The sequence below is a fragment of the Cupressus sempervirens genome, chromosome 2 (assembly GCF_028749045.1).
Source record: "Cupressus sempervirens isolate cs-2001-9-10 chromosome 2, ASM2874904v1, whole genome shotgun sequence".
Lineage (NCBI taxonomy): Eukaryota > Viridiplantae > Streptophyta > Pinopsida > Cupressales > Cupressaceae > Cupressus > Cupressus sempervirens.
In genome coordinates, this window is record NC_143119.1 from 770,703,943 (window position 1) to 770,725,162 (window position 21,220).

Genomic DNA, 21,220 nt, shown 5'->3' on the forward strand with positions numbered 1-21,220 from the left:
CTGAATCCCAAACGCCAATATAACAATCACTGCTACCAAAAAGTGTTAAAGATCTGCAGTCAACTGAATCCCAAACGCCAATATAACAATCTCGAGTCCATATCCGTAAACTAGAATCAGTTGGTAACTCAAGCAAACTCCTCATCTGAGTAATATGACCAATACCAACTAACTCCACATACCTGTCTGACATTGTCCCTGTATCCTGGATGTGAATGCAAGATGAACTCACAACATTATCAACGACCCCATATGATTTACATGCCACAAAAAGCTGAGTAGCAGGAGTGCAAGATGAAACTAAACTCAACTCCATGCCATGCTTATCCCCATGTCTCTCCCAGTCCTGTAATGCCAATGGAGTATCCACCAAAGAAGCTCGAGTGTCCTCAAGCTTGTGAGAAAGCCTGTCAACTTCCTCCTCCTTCCTCCTCAAGGCATCTGAATAGTCTCCGACAAAGCTAAGAAGATCGTCACGATCTGATAGAAGATGTAAATAACTCAACTTCATCGTTCCCATTCCTTCCCTAATCGCCTGTAAGTCAACACAAGAAGAACTTGTTGTGACTCCTTTCTGTCTCTCCTGCAGTTGAATCATCCAAATGTGATTCTCAATCAATCCATGCATCCTGTCATGATGAGATAAAGCCGCGACAATATCCTTGTCCCTTGTCTTCAGCTGACTTGCCAAACCAAGTGAAGAGCTACTAGCCTCTATCTCATGTGAAGAAGCATCCAACTGTGCCTGATACTCATTTTCTGCAAAGTCCTGAATGCTCACTTTTTGATCAACTATACTATCCTCAAACATGACAGTATCCTCAACTGTTGTAACTTCATCTAGCCCAATTGTATTGTAATCACTATCTATGTCAATCACGCAATCCGGTGTGCTTGTGATATCACCTTCTGATGCAACTGGCTCAACCTGCACATCATCTGTAACCCCTTCTGCCTGTGAAGATGATGCAAATAAGCCATTACCTGAAAATGTGCTAATGTCTCCTTGTATCGAATCCGCATGTCTGTTAAACTCCTCATACAAGTTTCTGCTTGTCATAGGGAAGGTACGATCCTTAGGCCTATCAATCAGGCTCTTTAACCACGTACGTGCCATAGGTGACAAATTCCTCTCTTTTGTCCAAACATACCATAAGTCTTCTGCCAAAAGTTTAGAAATTTCATCCTCCCCCTTAAACAAGATTGTGAATATGATGGAGTGCATCGATGCCAATACTCTGCTGGGATGAAACTCGTCCATAGTATTCCAAAATGTATTAAACATCCTGCGAATGTCACTAATACAACCAATTGCCAGCATAATATTTTCAAATCTACACCTTGCAAATACTTCAAGTAATCTTGCCCTCTTTGTGAAATAAGTGTCCCAAATGTTGTCCAACTTTTCAAAGCTTTTTACCATGGCATTAAGTACCTCTTTCATAATTTGATCGTCATAAGAATCAAGGCCAGCTATTATCCTCATGATTTCACTAATGCAAGAGAGAGTTGTAAGTCTTATTACCTGATCATGATGTCTCAATAATCGGGGCTTAACCAACGAACCAAATGCTGGAGATGAAGCTGTTTGCATAGCATCGGGTCTTGACTGATCAAACTTGTCTAAATAAGTTTCCAACTCCTCCAAAGTTCTTAAAAGGTCCTCTGTTTGCTGAAATGGACAATCTAATTTCTTCTTTACATTGTGCATTCTTTCTTCCAAATCCTTGTCTCCTATTAAAGCCATACTGATAATTGAATTCAATCTGAAATAACCCAATCAGGCTGGCAGGAAACCGCTCTGATACCACTGTAATGGCCCTCCTCAAATTTGCTCTCAAAAAATGCTGATGAAAGCTCAAGGAATTTCATCAAACAATTCACATGCAAGGGACATATGACTAATATAGTATTTCAGCTGGCTTTAAATGACTCTTTTTCAATTTGCATCAATGAGAATCTTGTGCTAGAAGATTCCAAATGGACTACACAATGGCCTAACATGAGTGTGCTACTAATTTTGACAATATTCAGTGCATATATATGATCTAAGCATGAGAAATGAACACCTACAGCCAACTGGCATTTTTACAAACAATTGGTATGCAAACTAACTAGCTGATAAATAATGATATTGAATTGCTTAAATGACACCAGCAACTATTATCTTCTTAATTTGCAATGAAATTTCTAATACAATGCTCATGAAATATGGCCAAGACTTTGGCATTTACATAGATTACAAAATGACAATGCTGGTATAATGCAAATTTGGAGGAAGATATATCCTACAAAGATTATGCAAATCTAAGAATGAGATACTCGGGAGGTGGAAACAGAGGATATTTTAATGATGATCTCAGAAGGAAGTTGAGTAAAGTAAATTTGTCTCCATTTGACGGATCCAGATCCATATCTATACAAACGTGGGTAATGAAGGCCGATACTTACTTCTAGCTTAATCCCATGCCAAAAAAAGAAGCAATTAAATTTGTGGCATTATACTTGGAGGGAGTAGTGCATGAATGGTGGCATCACCGCACCATCACACTGGGGCATGACCAAATAAATACTTATGCGAAATTCACTGAGAGATTGATAGATAGATTTGATGGTAAAGATTTAGAACTCAATTTCAAAGATTTGGCACAGCTGAGACAAACTAGATAGGTCAAACAATACATTGTGGAATTTCAGAAACTCTTTGTTTTGCTCTGAAAGAACCACTAAAAGGTTGGGTAAAGGGGTTCAATCCTGCTACCCTGTCGGAGGCCATTAAGAAGGCATGGAGTATGGCATCATCCTCGCGAAGTTGCTCACATTCCAAACTGTCGTTGTTTCTAAAAGACAAAGATAATAAACCTCCACTCAAGAAGCCACCGTTGGACGAAGCCACTAGACAGGAGCTACGAAGGAAGAAACTATGTTTCGATTGCAAGGGACCTTGGGAACTTGGCCACAAATGCCTCGGAAAAGGAAAGATCCATTGCATTGAGGTTGTGTCCGATGATGAGGACGAACAAGAAGAAATACCCGCTGAAGACAACCGACGTCATGACAACACCAACATGGTTAGTTTGAACCATACGGAAAGAATTGTAGCATTCGTATAGCGTGGAGGAACTATCGCCCTAGCCTATAGCCCGAGGTGCATAGTATTTCGTGTACAGGGAACCCTTCAAGGACAAAGGATTGTGGTGATGCTCGATAGCAAAGCCACTCTAAACTTCATAAACTCATCTCTAGTGAAGCAAAGAGGTCTACCTATGGAAACACACGCAAGATTTCAAGTCAAGGTTGCCAGAGGGACTCTTCTACCCTACACAAACCTTGTTCCTCTGCTAAGTATCACAATGGTGAATAACACAGTGACCGAGGATTTCTTCATAGTGGACCTTGATGACATGGAAGTTATTTTGGGCATACAGTGGATGGAGACACTTGATGAACACACTTAAAGCTTCAAACAGATGGATTTCACTTTTGTTGTCGATGGAAAGAAAGTTGTTCTCCATAGAATGGCAAATGAGGTTCTGAAGGAAGTTTCTGCACATTGGATGGAGGCAATTTTTCGGGATGACGATGTTGCTTGGGCTACACATTGTTTTGTTTTGGCAGAACCTATAGAAGAGCAACGAACACCTCTCCAAGATGATGATCTCCAAAATATTTTAGGTAAACATGATGAAGTTTTTATAGACATTCCTCCTAGCATACCGCCTCATCGAGGGTTTGAATACACTATTGGCCATCATACATGCACTAACCAAGTTTCGGTGGTATCTGGTGGGTGCCAAGTTTGTCATTCGTACGGATCACAATAGTTTGAGATATTTTCTGGAGCAACAAGATTTGAACGAGAGGTAACAAAAATGGGTAAGCAAGGTTCAGGCTTCTGATTTTGACATTGAATATGTGAAAGGAAAGAACAATGTCATTGCAGATGCCTTCTCTAGGAAACCCACCATCTACTCACTAAGCCAAGTTTCAGCTGATTGGAAGGCACATTTGTTTGTAGAATATTCCTAAAACACATTTGCTTGTGAGCTAATGGATGGCAACACCCAAGATGATTGATACAAAGTGGTGTATGACATCATTTACTATAAGAGTCTGATATTTTAGTGCCAGAATCCAATTGAAGCAAAAAATCTTGAAGAAGATACACGCTTCACCCTTAGCAGGACACCTGGGCTTCCTCAAAACTTACAAAAGTCTCTAGGAGAGGTTTTAGGGAAAGGACTTAAAGGAGACATATTGCAATATGTAAGAGAATGTGCGGTCTGCCAGCAGAACAAATCCGAACATACTCTACCTGTCGAGTTACTGCAACCTCTGCCAATTCCAGAACATAAGTGGGAAAGTATCTCAATGGATTTCATAACGAGACTTCCCAAGGTGAACGGAAAGGATTGTATTTTCGTGGTGGTTGACAGATTGACAAAGTACACACATTTCTTCACCATCCCCTCAAATTTTTAGGCCGCGCAAGTTGTCGATTTGTACTTTAGAGAAGTCTTTCATATGCACAAGTTACTCGAAACATTGTCAGTGATCGGGATGGGCAATTCATCAATATCTTTTGGACAAAATTGTTTCCATTGGCAGGGACAAAATTGTCACCAAGTACTAGTTACCACCCTCAGACAGACAGACAAACAGAGATTGTGAACAAGTAGCTCGAAGGTTACCTTCGAAACTATGTTTCGACACAACGGGCGTGGGTCAAGTGGATACACCTAGGAGAATATTGTTACAATACCACGTATCACATGTCCATTGGGATGGCACCATTCAGAACTTTGTACGGGTACGAACCCCTTTCCTTCATCAGCATAGTGCTGGGACATAGCCGTGCACCAAGGGCGAGGGACTGGCTTCAGGAGGGACAAGACATCCTACGATACTTGAAGGAAAACTTACAACGATCACAGAATCAACAAAAGATGTACGCCGATAGACATCAAACAAAGAGGGGTTTCGAAGTAGGGGACTTGGTTTATCTTAAGCTCCACCCATATCAACAATCCTCATTGAAGGAAAAGGGAAAAGAAAAATTGAAGCCACGATTTTATGGCCCTTATTGTGTAGTTCGTCGCATTGGTGAAATCGTTTACAAGCTGGAACTTCTGGAGGGAAGCCGTATTCATAACTTCTTTCATGTTTCATGCCTGAAGAAGGCCATGGGGCAGAACATCACGGTAGCCATAGACCTTCCACTGCTCAATGAAGAAGGAAAGCTCATATTGAAACTAGCCGAGATCATTGAAGTACATGGAAGACCCTGTGGAGCCACACAGCTAAGGAATATTTGGTGCATTGGAAACACTTGCCATTGGACGACGCAATGTGGGAGGGTGAGCACATTCTCCAACACCTGGCATTGCATTTGCTTGAGGACAAGCAAAATTTGGGACGGGAGGACTGTAATGTTCCCGTTATAAAATAAATCATTAATCAAACTATTGTTAATGGGCCGATTTATTTAATATATGTCTCGAACCCATTTTTGTTTTGTTTCCCTAGTTTGTGTTGCCATCAACTATTTTTGTACACCCTCAGAAAGTTGTCCACGATGGGTATTTAAGAACGGTTTGCAGGTAGTCATTAGGAATGCAATTTGGATTATTTCTTTGTACTGTGAATTCCAATTGGGATTCTCTATTGTTTGTCATTTCGGAAGTGAAAGATCTTCCCTACTTGGCTATTCCAGTTTTGGTAGGATTCAACCCTCACCCTATCCCGTCACCTGTAATACTTGACTCGGATCTGGCAAATCGAAGCACCATCATATTGCGAATATTGATTTAATGTTTCTCTCCATTTCTTGTTCAAGATTTATCTTGCTTGTATTAAGTGATTCGATCATTCGCCAACACCCAATTTCATCCGTACATCATTGGACACAGCCACCTATACCATACGGCTCACCTTACACTGTATGACCCTCTGGAATTGACCATACAGCCCTACTTTGCATCCACCGTATGACCTGTTCAACACCTAACCATACGGCCATTGTGCTTCTCCCTCCGTACAGCCATTGTGCCTCTTCCTCGTATGGCTTGTCCACCGTACGGACCCCCTGTCTACCATATGGATGCCATTGTCCACCATACAAAGCTTCTTCACACCGTACAACCTTCACATCCTTGGTGTACAAACTGTCGTACAATCACCCATACACCGTACAGCCTCCAAATTGTTTGTACTGTTCTAATTGGCATCTGTACTTCAAACTCCAGTTGTACCGTACTGTAATGTCGTTGTCATAAAATAGATGTATTTGATTAAACCTTGTTAATGGGCTAATTGATTTAATATATCTCAAACCCATTTTGATTTTGTTTCTGTAGTTTATGTCGCCGTCGGCTATCTTTGTACAACCTCAAAAAGTTTCCTGATGGGTATTTAAGCATAGCTTGTAGGTAGTTTTTATGCATGCAATTGGAATTATTTCTTTATACTGCGAATTCCTGTTGGAGTTATGGATTGTTCGCCATTTTGGATGTGAGAGATCTTCCCTATTTGGCTTTGTGGTTTCGGGGGGAATTCATCCCTCACTGTATTCCGTTGTTGCATGTAATTCTTCGCTCGGATCTAGTAAATCGAAGCACCATCTTACGGCAATTATTATTTGCATTCAAATCTCTATTATTGTGTGGATTTTATCAAGATCTATTGTGTGTGTATGAACCAAATTGTATTCTGTATTGGGCTTGAATACCTAGCTGGGTGGCCTCCTGTCATTTCCTGTTCTACTCAGTCCTCAACCGTACAACACTCATCCATCCTTCATTGTTCTTTCTGTCTACCATACGGCCTCCTTAGCACACCGTATAGCCATAGAAAGTCCTCCCCCGCACGGCCTTATCCTCTCCATACGGCTATCACTTCCGCACCACCATACACCATCCTCCTTCCACCGTACGACTATATATTGGTGACCATATGACCATCTCCAATCTACGCTACGGGTAATAATGCCTCATCTCCTCATCACATATGGCCCTCACATAGGTGCATACACCTTCCAGTCATTCACCCGTACGGCCAAACACTCCGTACACCACCTTGTTTCAATCGTCCATCTCCAGGCAATTCTATACATCCATTGTGACTTAGTGTAAAACGTTTGTGTGGGGGTTAACTAGACTGTAGGAACATTATAGTGGTATCAGAGCTTTTGATCCTACTTGCCTGTGTAAGTGAATGTAGGTTTATACTAGAGAAGAAGGCGAAATAACCCTATTAGTAGAATGGCAGATCATCAAGATCCTACAATAGAACTCATGAATCTTTTAAGAGAGCTAAATAGAAATCAAATGCAAATCAACGAAACCCAAAGGCTTATGCAGGAAACTCTACAAAAATTGGCCAAGGGAAAGACAATAGGAGAACAAAATGGGTATAGCAACGATTCTATTTCGAGAAGGACAAACTTTCAACCCTCTTGCTCTCGACCCTCAATACCCATCTTCCTTCCAAGGACGGAAGCACCACACAAAGGAAGAGAACCCACTTTTGAGGAAATACAAGAAAAACTTTGGGAAGATTGGCAGAACACGAATATGGAAGGTGATATATTATACAGAGACTATGTTGATCTAAGAATGAGATATTCTGGCAGAGGAAATTGCAGTTATTTTAATGATGATCTCAGGAGAAAGATTGAAAAGGTAAACTTATCGCCATTTGATGGACCTGGAACCATTACCGCACAGTCATGGGTTTTAAAGGTAGATACCTATTTTCAACTCAATCCAATGCCCGAAGAGGAAGCAATCAAGTTCGCAACACTTTGTCTGGAAGGAGTGGCACATGAGTGGTAGCATCATGGATTGGTCACTCTCAGTCACGACCAAGTGACCTCTTATGTCAAGTTCACTGAGAGACTCATTGACCGTTTCGATGGAAAGGATATTGAGCTAAACTTCAAAGATCTAGCTCAGCTAAAGCAAACGGGCACGGTAGACAACTACATCACTGATTTCCAAAGGTTGTCAGTACTAGTCATAGACATCTCTGGAAGACTCTGAATTGTGTTATTCATGGATGGGCTGAGAGAGCCTTTAAGAGGTTGGATCAAAGGGTTCAACCCGTGTGCACTCAACGAAGCGATTAAGAAGGTGTGCGACATGGCCGCATGTTCCTCCAAAACTCACGTAGCTACACCAACACCATCCCCACAAGAAGACAAGGACAAGGAGACAGTCCAGAAGAAACCTTAGATTGATGAAGATTCTCGGCAAGAACTCCGGAGGAAAAAGCTCTATTTCACATGCAAAGAACCATGGGGACCTGGTTATTGCTGCCTTGGGAAGGGAAAGATTCATTACATTGAGGTGATGCCTGATGACGACGAAAGTCAAATACCTACAGCAACTGATGAAGAAATTACCCAGCATGAGAGAATAAATGCCCTGATACAAAAAGGGGGTTTCATTGCTATGCTCACTACATTGACTAGAAGTGGTATCTTCAAGGTTCACGGCACACTTCACGAAAAATGAGTCCCAATCATGATTGATAGTGGCGTCACACTCAATTTCATCAATTCATCTTTGGTCACTAGTAAAGGCCTACGCGCAGTTGAGGATGGAGGATTTGAGGTTAAGGTTGCAGGAGGAACCTTGTTACCTTGCACTCATGTGATCCTACACCTACAAATTTCCATGGGAAACTATACCATGGCAGATGATTTCTTTGTCATAGATTTGGTTGATACTGATAGCATTTTAGGCATTAAGTGGTTGGAAACTCTTGACTAGTACACTCAAAGTTTCAAAATGATGGACTTTTCATCCGAGACGGATGACAAGGTGTTGTGAAGAGGAACGTCAAATGAAGGATCGAGGGAAGTCATAATCAAGGAGATGGAGGCAATTTTTAAACAGGATTTGGTCCTAGATGCTACAAGTAAAAACAAGTTAGTCAACACTTAGCCATATTCCTTGGATAATTGGCAAGTCCATCTATTGGTCGAGTATTCCAAGAACACTTTTGCATGTGAGTTGATGGATGGCTATGTACATGATGGAAGATACAAAGTTATTGATGACATCATTTACTTCGTCAGGAAGATCTACTTAGTGCCTGACTCGGAACTGAAGGAGCTGATTACAGAAGGTTTCCAAAAACTGAATGTGTATTTGCTTGGGGACAAGCAAATTCTGGGACGGGAGGACTGTAATGTCCCCGTCATAAAATAAATGTATTTAATTAAACCTTGTTAATGGGCCGATTGATTTAATATATCTCAGACCCATTTTTATTTTGTTTCTATAGTTTGTGTCGCCGTCGGCTATCTTTGTACACTCTCGAAAAGTTTCCTAATGGGTATTTAAGCACAGCTTGTAGGTAGTCTTTATGTATGCAATTGGGATTATTTCTTTATATTGCAAATTCTTGTTGAAGTTTTGGATTTTTCGCCATTTGGGAAGTGAGAGATCTTCCCTATTTGGCTTTGCGGTTTCGAGGGGATTCATCCCTCACCCTATTCCATTGTTGCATATAATTCTTCGCTTGAATCTAGCATATCGGAGCACCATCTTTCGGCAATTATTATTCACATTCAAGTCTCTATTATTGTGTGGATATTTATCAAGATCTATTGTGTGTGTATGAACCAGATTGTATTCCATATTGGGCTTGAATACCTAGCCATGTGGCCTCCTATCATTTCCCATTCTGCTCAATCCTCAACTGTGCGACCCTCATCAATCCTTCATTGTACTTTCTCTCTACCATATGCCATACAGCCTCCTAATCCAGCCGTACAGCCATAGCAAGTCCTCCCCTGTACGGCCTTATCCTCTCCATATGGTTATCCCTTCCCCACCACCGTACACCATCCTCCTTCCACCGTACGACTGCATATTGGTGACCATACAGCCATCTCTAGTCTACCGTACGGGTAACAGTGCCTCCTCTCCTCATCACGTCCGGCCCTCACATAGGTGCGCACACCCTCTAGTCATTCACCCGTATAGCCAAGCACTTTGTACACCACCTTGTTTCAAGCGTCCATCTCCGGGCAATTCTATATATCCATTGTGACTCAGTGTAAAATGTTTGTGTGGGGGTTAACTAGACTATGAGAACATTACACGTACTGCCCTCTAGAATCATGTACAGGTTTTCATCTGATTGCCATATTGGCAAAAAGGTTGTTAAGAGTAGTTGCGTGGGTTGGATCATTACACACTCAACTCCTTATTCAATTTAGCTCATTGGAACCAACAATTTGACTTACTTAAATAGTAAGTCCCTCAAACAGAGCCAAAACACCACATAGGCTATTGGAAAGCCTATAACCCCACATCTGAGACCCTTAAATCCCACTGTCAGTTGAAGAGGGTCATTATGGTGAACTGACAAAGCCAACTACAGGAACCTGTTAAAAATTGGGGATATTACAGAAAATGCCAAAAAAGATGAGTTATGTAAACCGCCAAGTAAATGAAAATGTCGAGCCCGTGCTCTAAGATCACTTTGTTTGGTCTTCTAAAATTCATTTCTATCTCTGTTGAAATCAGTTCTCTTCTTAACCATGCACGCCTTCAAGCCTTCAAGAGGATTTTTTCTTGATTCATAGATTGACTTGAACCCTTTTATTGGTTGTTTTTGCTTTTGTCGAAGTCCTTTATTCATCGTTTTTGAAGTTTTACCAACTACATTACTCAAACCTTCATCTTTTTCTGTTTGGCCTTGATTTACTTTCTTGGTATCATATAATCAGTGGAATCATTTGAAGAATGTTGCATTTTTCTTTTGTATAGTTTACCTCCTTTTAGCTCGAGATTGTTTCAATTTTGGTTTAGTTCTTTTATGTCAACCATTCCCTCTTTCCATGGTTTCAATTCCATAATGACAACCTCTTTGAAGAAACTGTGGGAAATAAAAGAATAACCAATGAACAACAAGTTTTTGTAAAGGAATAATGAATTTTCAAAATAAAGCATGAAAGAACAATAAACAAAGAGCTGATTTAAAGATTCGGACAAGTTTTGAAAGAAAGAACAAGGACTTTAGTGCACTTAGTGCATTTAGGTCCTGGTGATCAAACATAGTCAAGGACCACCCTAGGATGGTAGAAAGATGTCTTGATGTGTTTTATGTCTATTTGGGTCATTCGAAACCATGTTTTATCATTTTGAATGGGCTCTAGGCCATAATGCAACTTTTGACAAAAGTTTGTCAATGTTGTCATGAGCAACTTTGACAACAATTTTGCAACTTTAATCTCCAATGGCCAACCGATTCAAAATTCAGTTGGAATCAGTTGGGGTTGTAGGATGAACCTATATGACCAATTATGTCGATCCATGATGTAACAATGTATTCTGGGGAATGGATGGTGAAACTAGTGCCTTGTTCTCTGAAAATTTCCATGCAATTTTACTGTTACTTGACTTGGAGAGATTCATAATGGATTGATCTGTACATCTCATACATATGGATGTGTGGATAGGTGAATCAACTTTCCATTACAACAAGTCTGATGTCATTTGATGCTTTGACAAAGGAAATTCAATCAAATTAGTGAAACATATTGTTTGGGAACCAAAACCCTAGGTCCTGAACAGAATTGAAGATTGTCTGAAATTTCTCCATTGGTTCTGACCAAATCTTTGGAAAATGTTAGTTTTGGGGATGTACTATTGTTTGCAAAAGATTTAGGAGTGATCCATTCAAGCCATGAAGTTTGGCAGGAAGTTCTAGGCTTGGCATCCTCATGTGACAAGCCTGGTTTGCATGAGTTTGGTTTTTCAGAACTAGAATTGAATTGTGTAAACACAAGACAAAGCTTGTCAGGGATTCCCTACATGTGTGAAGACTTGTTAGGATGAGCCAAACCCTCTGAAGCATTGACTGTGAAACCTTTTTGCACTAGTGAAGCTTTTTGCAGACCCTAGTCAAGACTGGCTAATAGGCCTAGAACTAGCATATTCAGGTTGACCGAGTCAGACTTAAAACCCAGATCCCAATTTGAAACATTAAGTATAAGAGCCAAAAGAGTACTTGAAAGTGCCATTTGGTTGGGGGCTTGTTTGAAAACATTCAGAGTTGAAGGCTGAAAACCTCGATTGGAGGGGCAATTGGCATTCGGTCTCTATTTTCGCAATTGTGCAATTTGGGGTTTGAGACAGAATAAAGAGAATCTAAGTGGGCAGTTTGATGAGATGAGATACTAGAGGCAGGAAGAGGATCCACATAATCCAAAATATTAAGTATGGGGGAAAGACCCTAAGGTGCTAGGGTTTAGAGTTGTTGAGTTGTTCCTAAGTGGTGATATGAGAAGTTGTATCTCCAAGAGAGGGAGATTGGATTGCTCAAGGGATTGGTTAAAAGGAGGAGGACCAAGAGAAAGTCCTTGTTGAGTGAAGGCTAGAACATTGGACCATTGGACCATTGGATGGTACCAGGGAAAAGAGACAAATAGTGCAAGCCCTAAGGAAAACTTAGAAAACCCTAGGCCCTCCAAATCACCTTTGAAAATAATTGATGCTCAGGAAGGCACAAAAATGTGGACATTACAAAGAATATTTGAGAAGGGAAATTCCTTACATTATAAGATCAGACTAGAAGGCTTTTTGAAGCCCAACAAGCATAAGATGTATAAAATCCTTTGAATAAACAACATAGTGGGTGTGCATACAAGTTTGCTCAACAAGAATTCCAATCAGCTGTTTTATGCAGGATGTTTTACATGACAAAAAAGAAAACAGAATGAAAATACAATCAAAAGTTTAGGCTGTAAAATACTTTAAAAACATGAAAGGGTAGATGTAATGATTTTAGATATTATGTGTGCAAGAAATAGGGTAACTCGGTCAAGACAAAGCACCAGTTTTTGGGCTATTGGATTATTGCAATTGAATGAAGAATCAGCTGCAGCATCCCTGAAAATTGACACTATCATTTTGTCAAGCATTTGTCAAAAACTTAATCAGTTAATGAACAATAGCATATTCCATCATCCATTTAGAAGATTATGCAATTTCAGTATTCATTGGAATAAATATAAAAAGTTATCAGAGGCTCAGAATAAATAGCAAACATGATATAAAATCTTGTATAATTACAAGTCACAAACCATCATTTTCACTTGACTACATACTCGTTATTTTTGTCAAGCATGTAATAAGATGAGTTATCAATCCCACGAAACGATATTGTTTCAGGTGCGGTATCATCCTTTTCTGCAGTATGTGTGTAAACAACTTCAAGGATTACCTGTCAAAGGAAATAAAATAACTTATAATTTGAACAATGATACTTGAATGAGGATTCTTTGAATACAAAGCTTCTCATGACAGCTACTTATAATTACCATCCCTGTTGAAGAGGTCACGGTGAAAACAATGGCAATACAGAAACAATATATTAAATAAAGACATCTCAAGATTCTTTTATTGATCAGTAATCTATTCTACAAAGAAGTCTAGAAGATGACAGACAATTCAAAGCAAATTGCCTCAGTCCTACACATCTCATTTGCTATCAAGCTGCCACAATTCTCCTTAACAGAAGTAGATCAAACTTCCAAATAGGTTGACATTGCAAATACAGTATCTAAGTTGAAAATTTGCATCTTATAATACTGATCGCACCATGTGATTATCAAGTATTGTATATAATTCAACCGGCTGTTGATGAATCTTGAATTTATGACAGGCAATACTCCTACGCCACAAAAGAAAGCATAATAGTTGACGGAGCTGTGGCCAGCTGTTGAAGGAGCTGGATCCAAGAAATATGGTTACGATGGCCCCCAAGAAACTATGACACCTGCCCACTTGATTAATAAGCCTGCTAGCCCTTCTCCAATTATGATTTTGCTTAGTTTTATGACAGGTGAATTACAAGATTTTAACTCGTGACAAACTCAGTGAATCCGACAACAAAAAGTCACTTGTTATTGTAGTTATCGTGGGATTTCTTCACGCGACATAGATAACATAAAGGTTCTGAAAATATAATTTTATTTATAATATAATTATTATCATATCATATAATTAATTATTATATTGATAATATAATAATTGTTATAATATTTTATATGAGCCAATTCACTAAATTAATTATATATTAATAAATTCTATGATATATAATTATGAATTAATTATATGAGTTATAATTATATATTTAGATAGATAAGATAAATATAAGATAAATTTATTAATGTCCAAGAAAAGACCAACAAAAGGGTCTAAGGGAATGCCTGTGACAGAGAAGCAACCCAGTAAATAACGGGAGAACCAAACAGTGTCCCGAAGAAAGAGGAAAAATGCAAAGAACTAAAGAACCAAGACAAGAGGAAGCCGCCAAACCAAACAATCTAGCAAGCGAGCCGGTTCAAAATAACCTATGGATAGGTCATGAGACAGAAGATCCCAAGTTGTCTCCGAGAACCCCCATGGGTGCTAGAAGAAGAAAGTTGCTGCTAAGTACAGGATCTGTGAGTTCTTACAGCCCTGGCAGACCTTCAAGCGATCCAATGCCTGCTTGGTACCCCACATGCAGCAAACCACTCTGAATATTAATATAATTATATGAATTAATTACGTGAGACATCTCTATATCTAATGGGGCCAGTTTGGAAGATAACCCTTGCTCAAGGGGCACCATTTATAGATATAATTGAATATTAAATCTTCCTCTCTTAGCATCCATTATATGTCCAACCTACAGAAGATCAATAACAAATAGACAGAGAAGTGCTGTACAGTCTATCGTCTACGGTTGGGGAGGGAAACACATTGCCCGTGGTTAAACCAGCACGAAAAATAACAAGATATCAGATCTTTATTATCACTGTGCACCTGTATCTTTGGAAGTTGCAACATTAAAATGATTCTAGTCTAGTGTTGTCAAGTCTAGGAACTGCATATGCATAAAAATCATTTGTATCAGGCCATTTTTTCATCGCCTAGGCTTTCCACTGATCTGCACATGTAAATCTAGTCTAGAGATACTTCAGTTGATCTACTATTCATTACAAAAGCCTGTGACAAACTCTGTGTCGCGTAGTACCCAACTTAAGTCTTTATTGAAAGTTTATTGCTTGATCTGCAATCTATGAGACAGAGTGTGTTTTCCCTGCCATTTTTTCTGTGATCTCATACTAATATTCAGAAGGGCATAGAGCATCAATTCCAAGGTGGTCTTTTGGAAAATTGTTTATATGAAAGGAAGCATCTCAGCAATTTCTCTCACGTATTCCAGTCCCTCCAACCACTTGCAAATGGTACTGTCAAGGGGATAAATCATATGCTGAGAGGATTGCGGCATACCTACTTGTAAGCAATCGGTGATCATTTTCTCTTCTTGGTCACGATTGATATGTGATCAAAATTTTCATTTGTTAGAAATCATTGCTCATGTCATGATTAGAAAACATGTCCATGTAGACCCATTTATCAGAGGTTGCATATATATTTCAGACTTGTGTAGAGATTAACCTGGTTTGAAGGCTTTATCTATTTCCACTACCCCCTAAGTTGCAGTGTGCTATTTCCACTGACCACATATCAGAGTTTAGAGGAAAAGAAGGTGCATCCCCAAACAGCCATGCATTGTGATCAATTTTTGCTCCAAGCAATGTGGCCCCACTTCTCCTTGTGTCTTTGAAGTCTTCTCAAGAGAAATGGGCTTGATCTTATGAAATTGATGTGGAGTTTTAATCCGCACATGATTGATATGTGCAACAATACTATTTGTCATGATTATAGCTCGGAGATAACATAGTTTGAGTGCAAATATTAAAATTTTGTATGCTCCTACAGAAGATTTATACATACATATATACACTCTGGTGAAGGAAGAGAGCATGTGCGCAAATGCCTAAAGATGATACAAGCAATGCAAGATTAGTAGCCCATACAGAGATGTGAAACAGCCATCAAATCAAGAAATGTGGAAATTATTTGAGTTCGTCGTGCAAGGAATTGCACTCAAGGGATCGCGAATAAGTGATTCACGACAACCCTACATCAGTCCATGCTTGGCATAGACAATCCTAACCTCTGAAACAAATATATTCTGTCATGTATTGATAGAAAAATTAGGGAAAGGCATCGCTTACAGTTTAGAAAGGCAGATAAAGATATAAAACATAATGTGAAGGAGCCAATGTTAAAGGAGGAAGACTTGAATGGAGAGAGCAGCACAAGTATACACATGTGATCCTACCTTGACAGCTGATTCAATTTAATAAGAATCAGAATTATCCACCAAATTGAAGGTTGTAGTGGAAATAGAATTTCCATACTTTGTATTTGAGATCATAAGCAATTATATACCAAAGCAACCCTTGGAAAGATAGAGAACTATATCACCATTGACTTCCATCAGGGTCGTATAGGTCCACAATGGATTCATGAACAGCAACACGGTAGCAATACATAGATTTGGCATTGCGGAATTTGCTGGGTTGCAGGGAGGAATTTCGAAGGAATAGATTGTTTGACCGTTTTCACTGCAGGAGGAATTGCTTGAGTTTCTCATTTGCGGAGGTTGGATTCAAGATTCCTCCTGTGGTTATCTGCTTGTCGGAGGTCGGAGGTCCGTGGGAAAGGTGTGCTTGGTTATGGCATAATTTTGTTGGCCTCTTCTGCGGAGTAATGGGCGGAAGAAACTTTAAAAAAAAAAAACGACGACAGATTCAAATTGTTCAGAATGAGTGACAGATAATGCCAAAGAGAAGGGGAAGCATCAGTGGTTGCCAAAAAGAGTGTAGAATCGGCAGAAAATAGCAGAAATGGTGTGTTCCGTGCAGTTTTGTGTGCGTTTCGAAGTGCTAATCAAGGAGCGCACCTGGGGCATTGCCCCTCGACCCCACCGGGGGCGTTGCCCCCTGGACCCCCAGTCGTTGCAGATATCAGTCGTGGGAGTCTGACCAGTTGAGAAGAGTTGAAGTTGCTGTAGGCATGGACTGTCTGTGTACCAGAGGCACTGGGAGTAGCTGTTGGCCAGGAGGCTATCTTGGTGGATGCGTAGAGAGCTCGAGAGGAGCTGATCATCCAATTGGAGGCAATGCAGCAACACTTGGCTCAGGGTATCGAGGAGTTGAAAACAGAGAAAGCAGCACAAGTGGCTATCAAGGTCAGCTTGAGGAGACAGTATTGTGTTAGCAGAGGCTACAGATGTAACGGGATGAATGTGGAAGTGATGTGACAGAACCAGATTTCTCTTGTTGTAGTCACTCTGTTAATGTATTTTGTTTGTTAATTTGTTTTAGATATTTTGTAATTGTCGTCTGGAGACGACTTTTCTTTTTGGGGGGATGGTGTCAGCCAACTGGATGGTCCCGTCGGTGTTTCTGTAGCCAACGGAATGATTGTCGTCAATATTTTGTATTCTGTAGCCGACGAGTAAATAGTTTGTAGCGACATAATGTTTGTGGCCAACGGACTCCTTCTGGAAGGTTCGACGGATAGTATTTATATCCCGTCCGGGATCATTGTAAAGCATCTACTATCATTGATCTTATCAAGCATAATGTATGTCTGGCATATGCGAATATAATTTTGCTATTCTCTGTATGCGTTGATTTCCTTACCAGTACGGTAAACATTTCTTTAATATATATATATACTAAGTTACTAGTTCAGGTTCGGTTCCAAGTTCGAAGTTTGAGAGTCAATTAGCAAGTTCGTCAAATTTTTGGAAAGCGGTTTGGTTTCGTTAGTACAAAAAGATGTAAAAATTATATATATATATATACATACTTTTTTATGAAGCATGAGTTAAAATTAGAATGTAGCATAGTAGCATAAACATATTTAAACAATAAAAACTTTAAAACACCATAAACAGTTAAACTTGTAATCATAGTGATCATACCACCATATAGTAACATAGTTCAATCAACTTCAACATCAAAGATTCAAAACATTTAAAATATCGAGTTCAAGTATCATTGTTTCACATTCATTGTTTAACTAATGGAATGAATATCTATTAATATTCTTAGTTTTAAGTTCTTCAATCTTCATCTTCTTCTTCTCCGGTATTACTTGCGCTAAGGTCAATGGGATCAGCAGCAGAAGCCGCAACGGTATTGACATCAAAGTCATCAAAATCATCAATTGTAAGCCAAGTAATGGAAGCATCCAAGTCCGCAATCTTTTCACCTACAACCCACTTCTTTGCCTCTCCTTCTTTATATTCTTGACTCTTGTACAAAAGAAGGCACAAGATGTTATGCACAAATACCAGGTTCTTTGCTTTTTTTTTATTGCAACCTATTGCGCTTCACCGAGTGGATGAAACAATAGGTGCTCCAATTTCTTTTTGATGCAGAAGAACTAGCAACCTATGAAGACCACATACGGTAAGCAATTAAAAAAGAATTAATTCAATCTTATAAAAAAATTAAAATCACTTTTTAGTCATGATTCTATTGAAGATAAAGTGAACTATTTTTTTAAAATAAAAACTTACTTGTGATATAATTTTGATTGCAAGGGGTTGCAATGTTTGGAATTTTTGGCCATGAGGTACCACCAACCATGAGCATCCTTCTTGAACCCATGACGAAGAGCATCGTTACTTAGACCTCTAGCATTGACAAACTCTATGAACTCATCCATGATTACATCTCTCATATCATCATCAGGAAATATTCTTCTAAATGTTGCCTGGTACCCATCAGACACTTCCATATCTCTATACAGTGGCAACCTTCGTGGCAGACTACAATACTGTGACATATAGTATTCGGGGGGTCAACGCAAAGGAAAGCAAATGTAATGGAGCAATCATTTTGTTCCATCTGTCAAAAATAATTATTTGCACTTGTTTGAAAAAGGTCTCTTGCAGATCTTGCTCCTCATTTATAACTTGCTTGATCTTCTCAAGCATTGAGTCTATGCCATCATAGATCTCTCCAAGGCAAGGCCTATCCATGTTAGTGAACCTAAGCATGCTCATAATGGGCTCGGTGATCTTAAGAAGATATTCCACACGTTCCCACCATGACTCAGCCAATAGCCTCTCCTTTATTTTGTTTGCCCTTTCAGTGTTCTTTTGCTTCCATACACCCCAATTATGGCTGATTACCATACCTTGAAGTGCATCTTTCACTTGCACAAGTCATCTTAAGACAATTATATGTGATGCAAAATAGGTCTCAACAACCTATGACATAGATTAGAGCAAAAAACAACTATTAGATACATATTTTAGAAAAGCATATACATTGCACAAGTAAAATATGAAAAATCAGAAATTGTCAAATATAAAAAATTAAATTATTAACTTGAGTTCAAGTTCATTTACCTTCAATAGCTCCAATTTTGAGTGGTTTCTGAAAAGAGATTGAGTCATGTGGTGGTTTGTGACAAACACTCGGATGTCCTTGGCCTCTTCATACATTGTTTTGATCCACTCAATTTAGTTCTCAATCTTTTGTAGCATAAGATTGAGTGAATGGACTGCACAAGAGGTCCAAAAGATATGTTGATATCGTGATTCAACCAACAAACCAGCTGCTCTACAATTTTTCGCATTGTCCATTATGACATTGACAACGTTTCTTGCACCCACTTGTTCAATGGCCTCAATTAGGATATCAGCAATGAATGGCCCATCTTTTACTTTGCCCTCACAATCCACCGCTTTCAGAAACATTGCCCCTTTAGGGGACACTGCAAGTACATTGATCAAGGTATGGTTCCTAGAATCCTTCCACCCATCTGAAACAATTGCCACCCCTGTCTCAACCCATGAGTCCCTTATGGGCTTCAATTGATCTTCAATCCATTGGACCTCTTGATCCAACAAGGTGGTGCGCACTTTCACATACCCCTCAACATGTCCTTCCAAAATGGAGAGCGAACAACATGAAAGGGCAATCCATTTGCATACAAGAATCTTTCCACCTTAATGTCAACAATTCCTTAGCTCTTATTTTGAAAAGTAGTTTCTAGTGGCCCCTTTCTTTTGTGTACAAAGGGGCCAGATCCAGTGTCAATGTCCATTGCAGTACTAAAGAAGGGGTGGTCTTGTACTATAACATCTAGGGGGGTTGTATTCCCTTTTCTCTTTTACTTTTACTTTTATTGCTACTGAGTTCTCTTGCCCTACATCCTTCTATCTCTTCTGCTACCTCATGCTCTTCAATATTGTTAGAAGTTGTAATCTTTCCTTGGTGTATTTATAAACCGAGGTTAGAACTCCTTTCTTTATTGTTGTAATATATTAGGATATAAGCCAAGGTATCCTAATATATTTATTTTTGTCCTTTTTCCACTACATCTTATTTTGTCCTCTAGTGGAATATGTGAGGACAAATATTTATTGTAAGTTCTAATTTTAGATTATTCCTCCTTAAGAGGAATCTCACACTTGGCCTCACACACTTATGAATGGTAGCATTCATAGACATGGGAGTTACATTCTAACTCCTCTCTCTCATCTCTATTTAAGAGATGGCCCTCTTCTCTCATTTAACAATGAGGTTTCTTCCTCTTCTCAATTATTGTATGAGCATTGCTCTCTATCTCTCTCTCTCTTTCTTCTTAGGCTTTTCATGCCTCATTCATAATGTCACAAGGGGTTTTCTTTGCTTTCCCCTTTCCAAATATCTTGTCTCATGGTGTTGGAGCTTGAAGCTTTCTCTCTCCGATTTTATGGTAATATCTTTTCATGCATTTACTCACTTAGATTCTTTCCTGGTATTGCTTATTTACAGATTTCTTTTTCCATTTCTAACAAATATTAACACAGTTTCATTTGGTATGGGTGTACCTTTTTTGCCAGGGCATTTTGTAACCACATAAATGACCTATAACATGATAATAAGAACTATTTCTTTCTACACCACAACCTCGACACCTCCAACGGAATGCACCACCTCCTAGAAGGGGTTTTACAATGTCTACATACTTCCATAGAGGAGAATCTGAGTTGGGCTCCATTCTTTATTCGGTATTGCCTATTGATGAAGAGGTAGATGCCATTCCTTTCCCTATGGCAAGAAATTAGATACATGTTCATAATTTATATGCAAGAAAATAATAAATTTTGGAAAAATGGAAAAGAACATATGAAGATTGAAAGAGAAATGGAAAAATGAAAAAACTAGAAGAAAAAAACAGCAAATGCAATAAGATCTTACCTTTTCCAGCCATTGCAAGCTTGCAAATGTGTATGAATGATGCACAAACACTTGAAGAACACCAACAAATCAATCTTCAAACTCCTTGCACAA

General features: G+C 39.2%; 1 protein-coding gene across 8 annotated transcripts in view; it reads right to left on the reverse strand.

Annotated features, from left to right (window-relative positions):
• DBE1 (debranching enzyme 1) overlaps nucleotides 1-21,220 on the reverse strand; it is a 360,131-nt gene that overhangs the window by 142,174 nt on the left and 196,737 nt on the right. For all 8 annotated transcript variants that reach the window (XM_089815520.1, XM_089815524.1, XM_089815521.1 and 5 more), the window contains 2 exons: nucleotides 13,124-13,239; nucleotides 12,851-12,905 (listed from right to left, as the gene is read on the reverse strand). In XM_089815520.1, coding sequence (XP_089671646.1) covers nucleotides 12,851-12,905; nucleotides 13,124-13,239 — 171 coding nt within the window. The remainder of the gene's footprint in view (nucleotides 1-12,850; nucleotides 12,906-13,123; nucleotides 13,240-21,220) is intronic.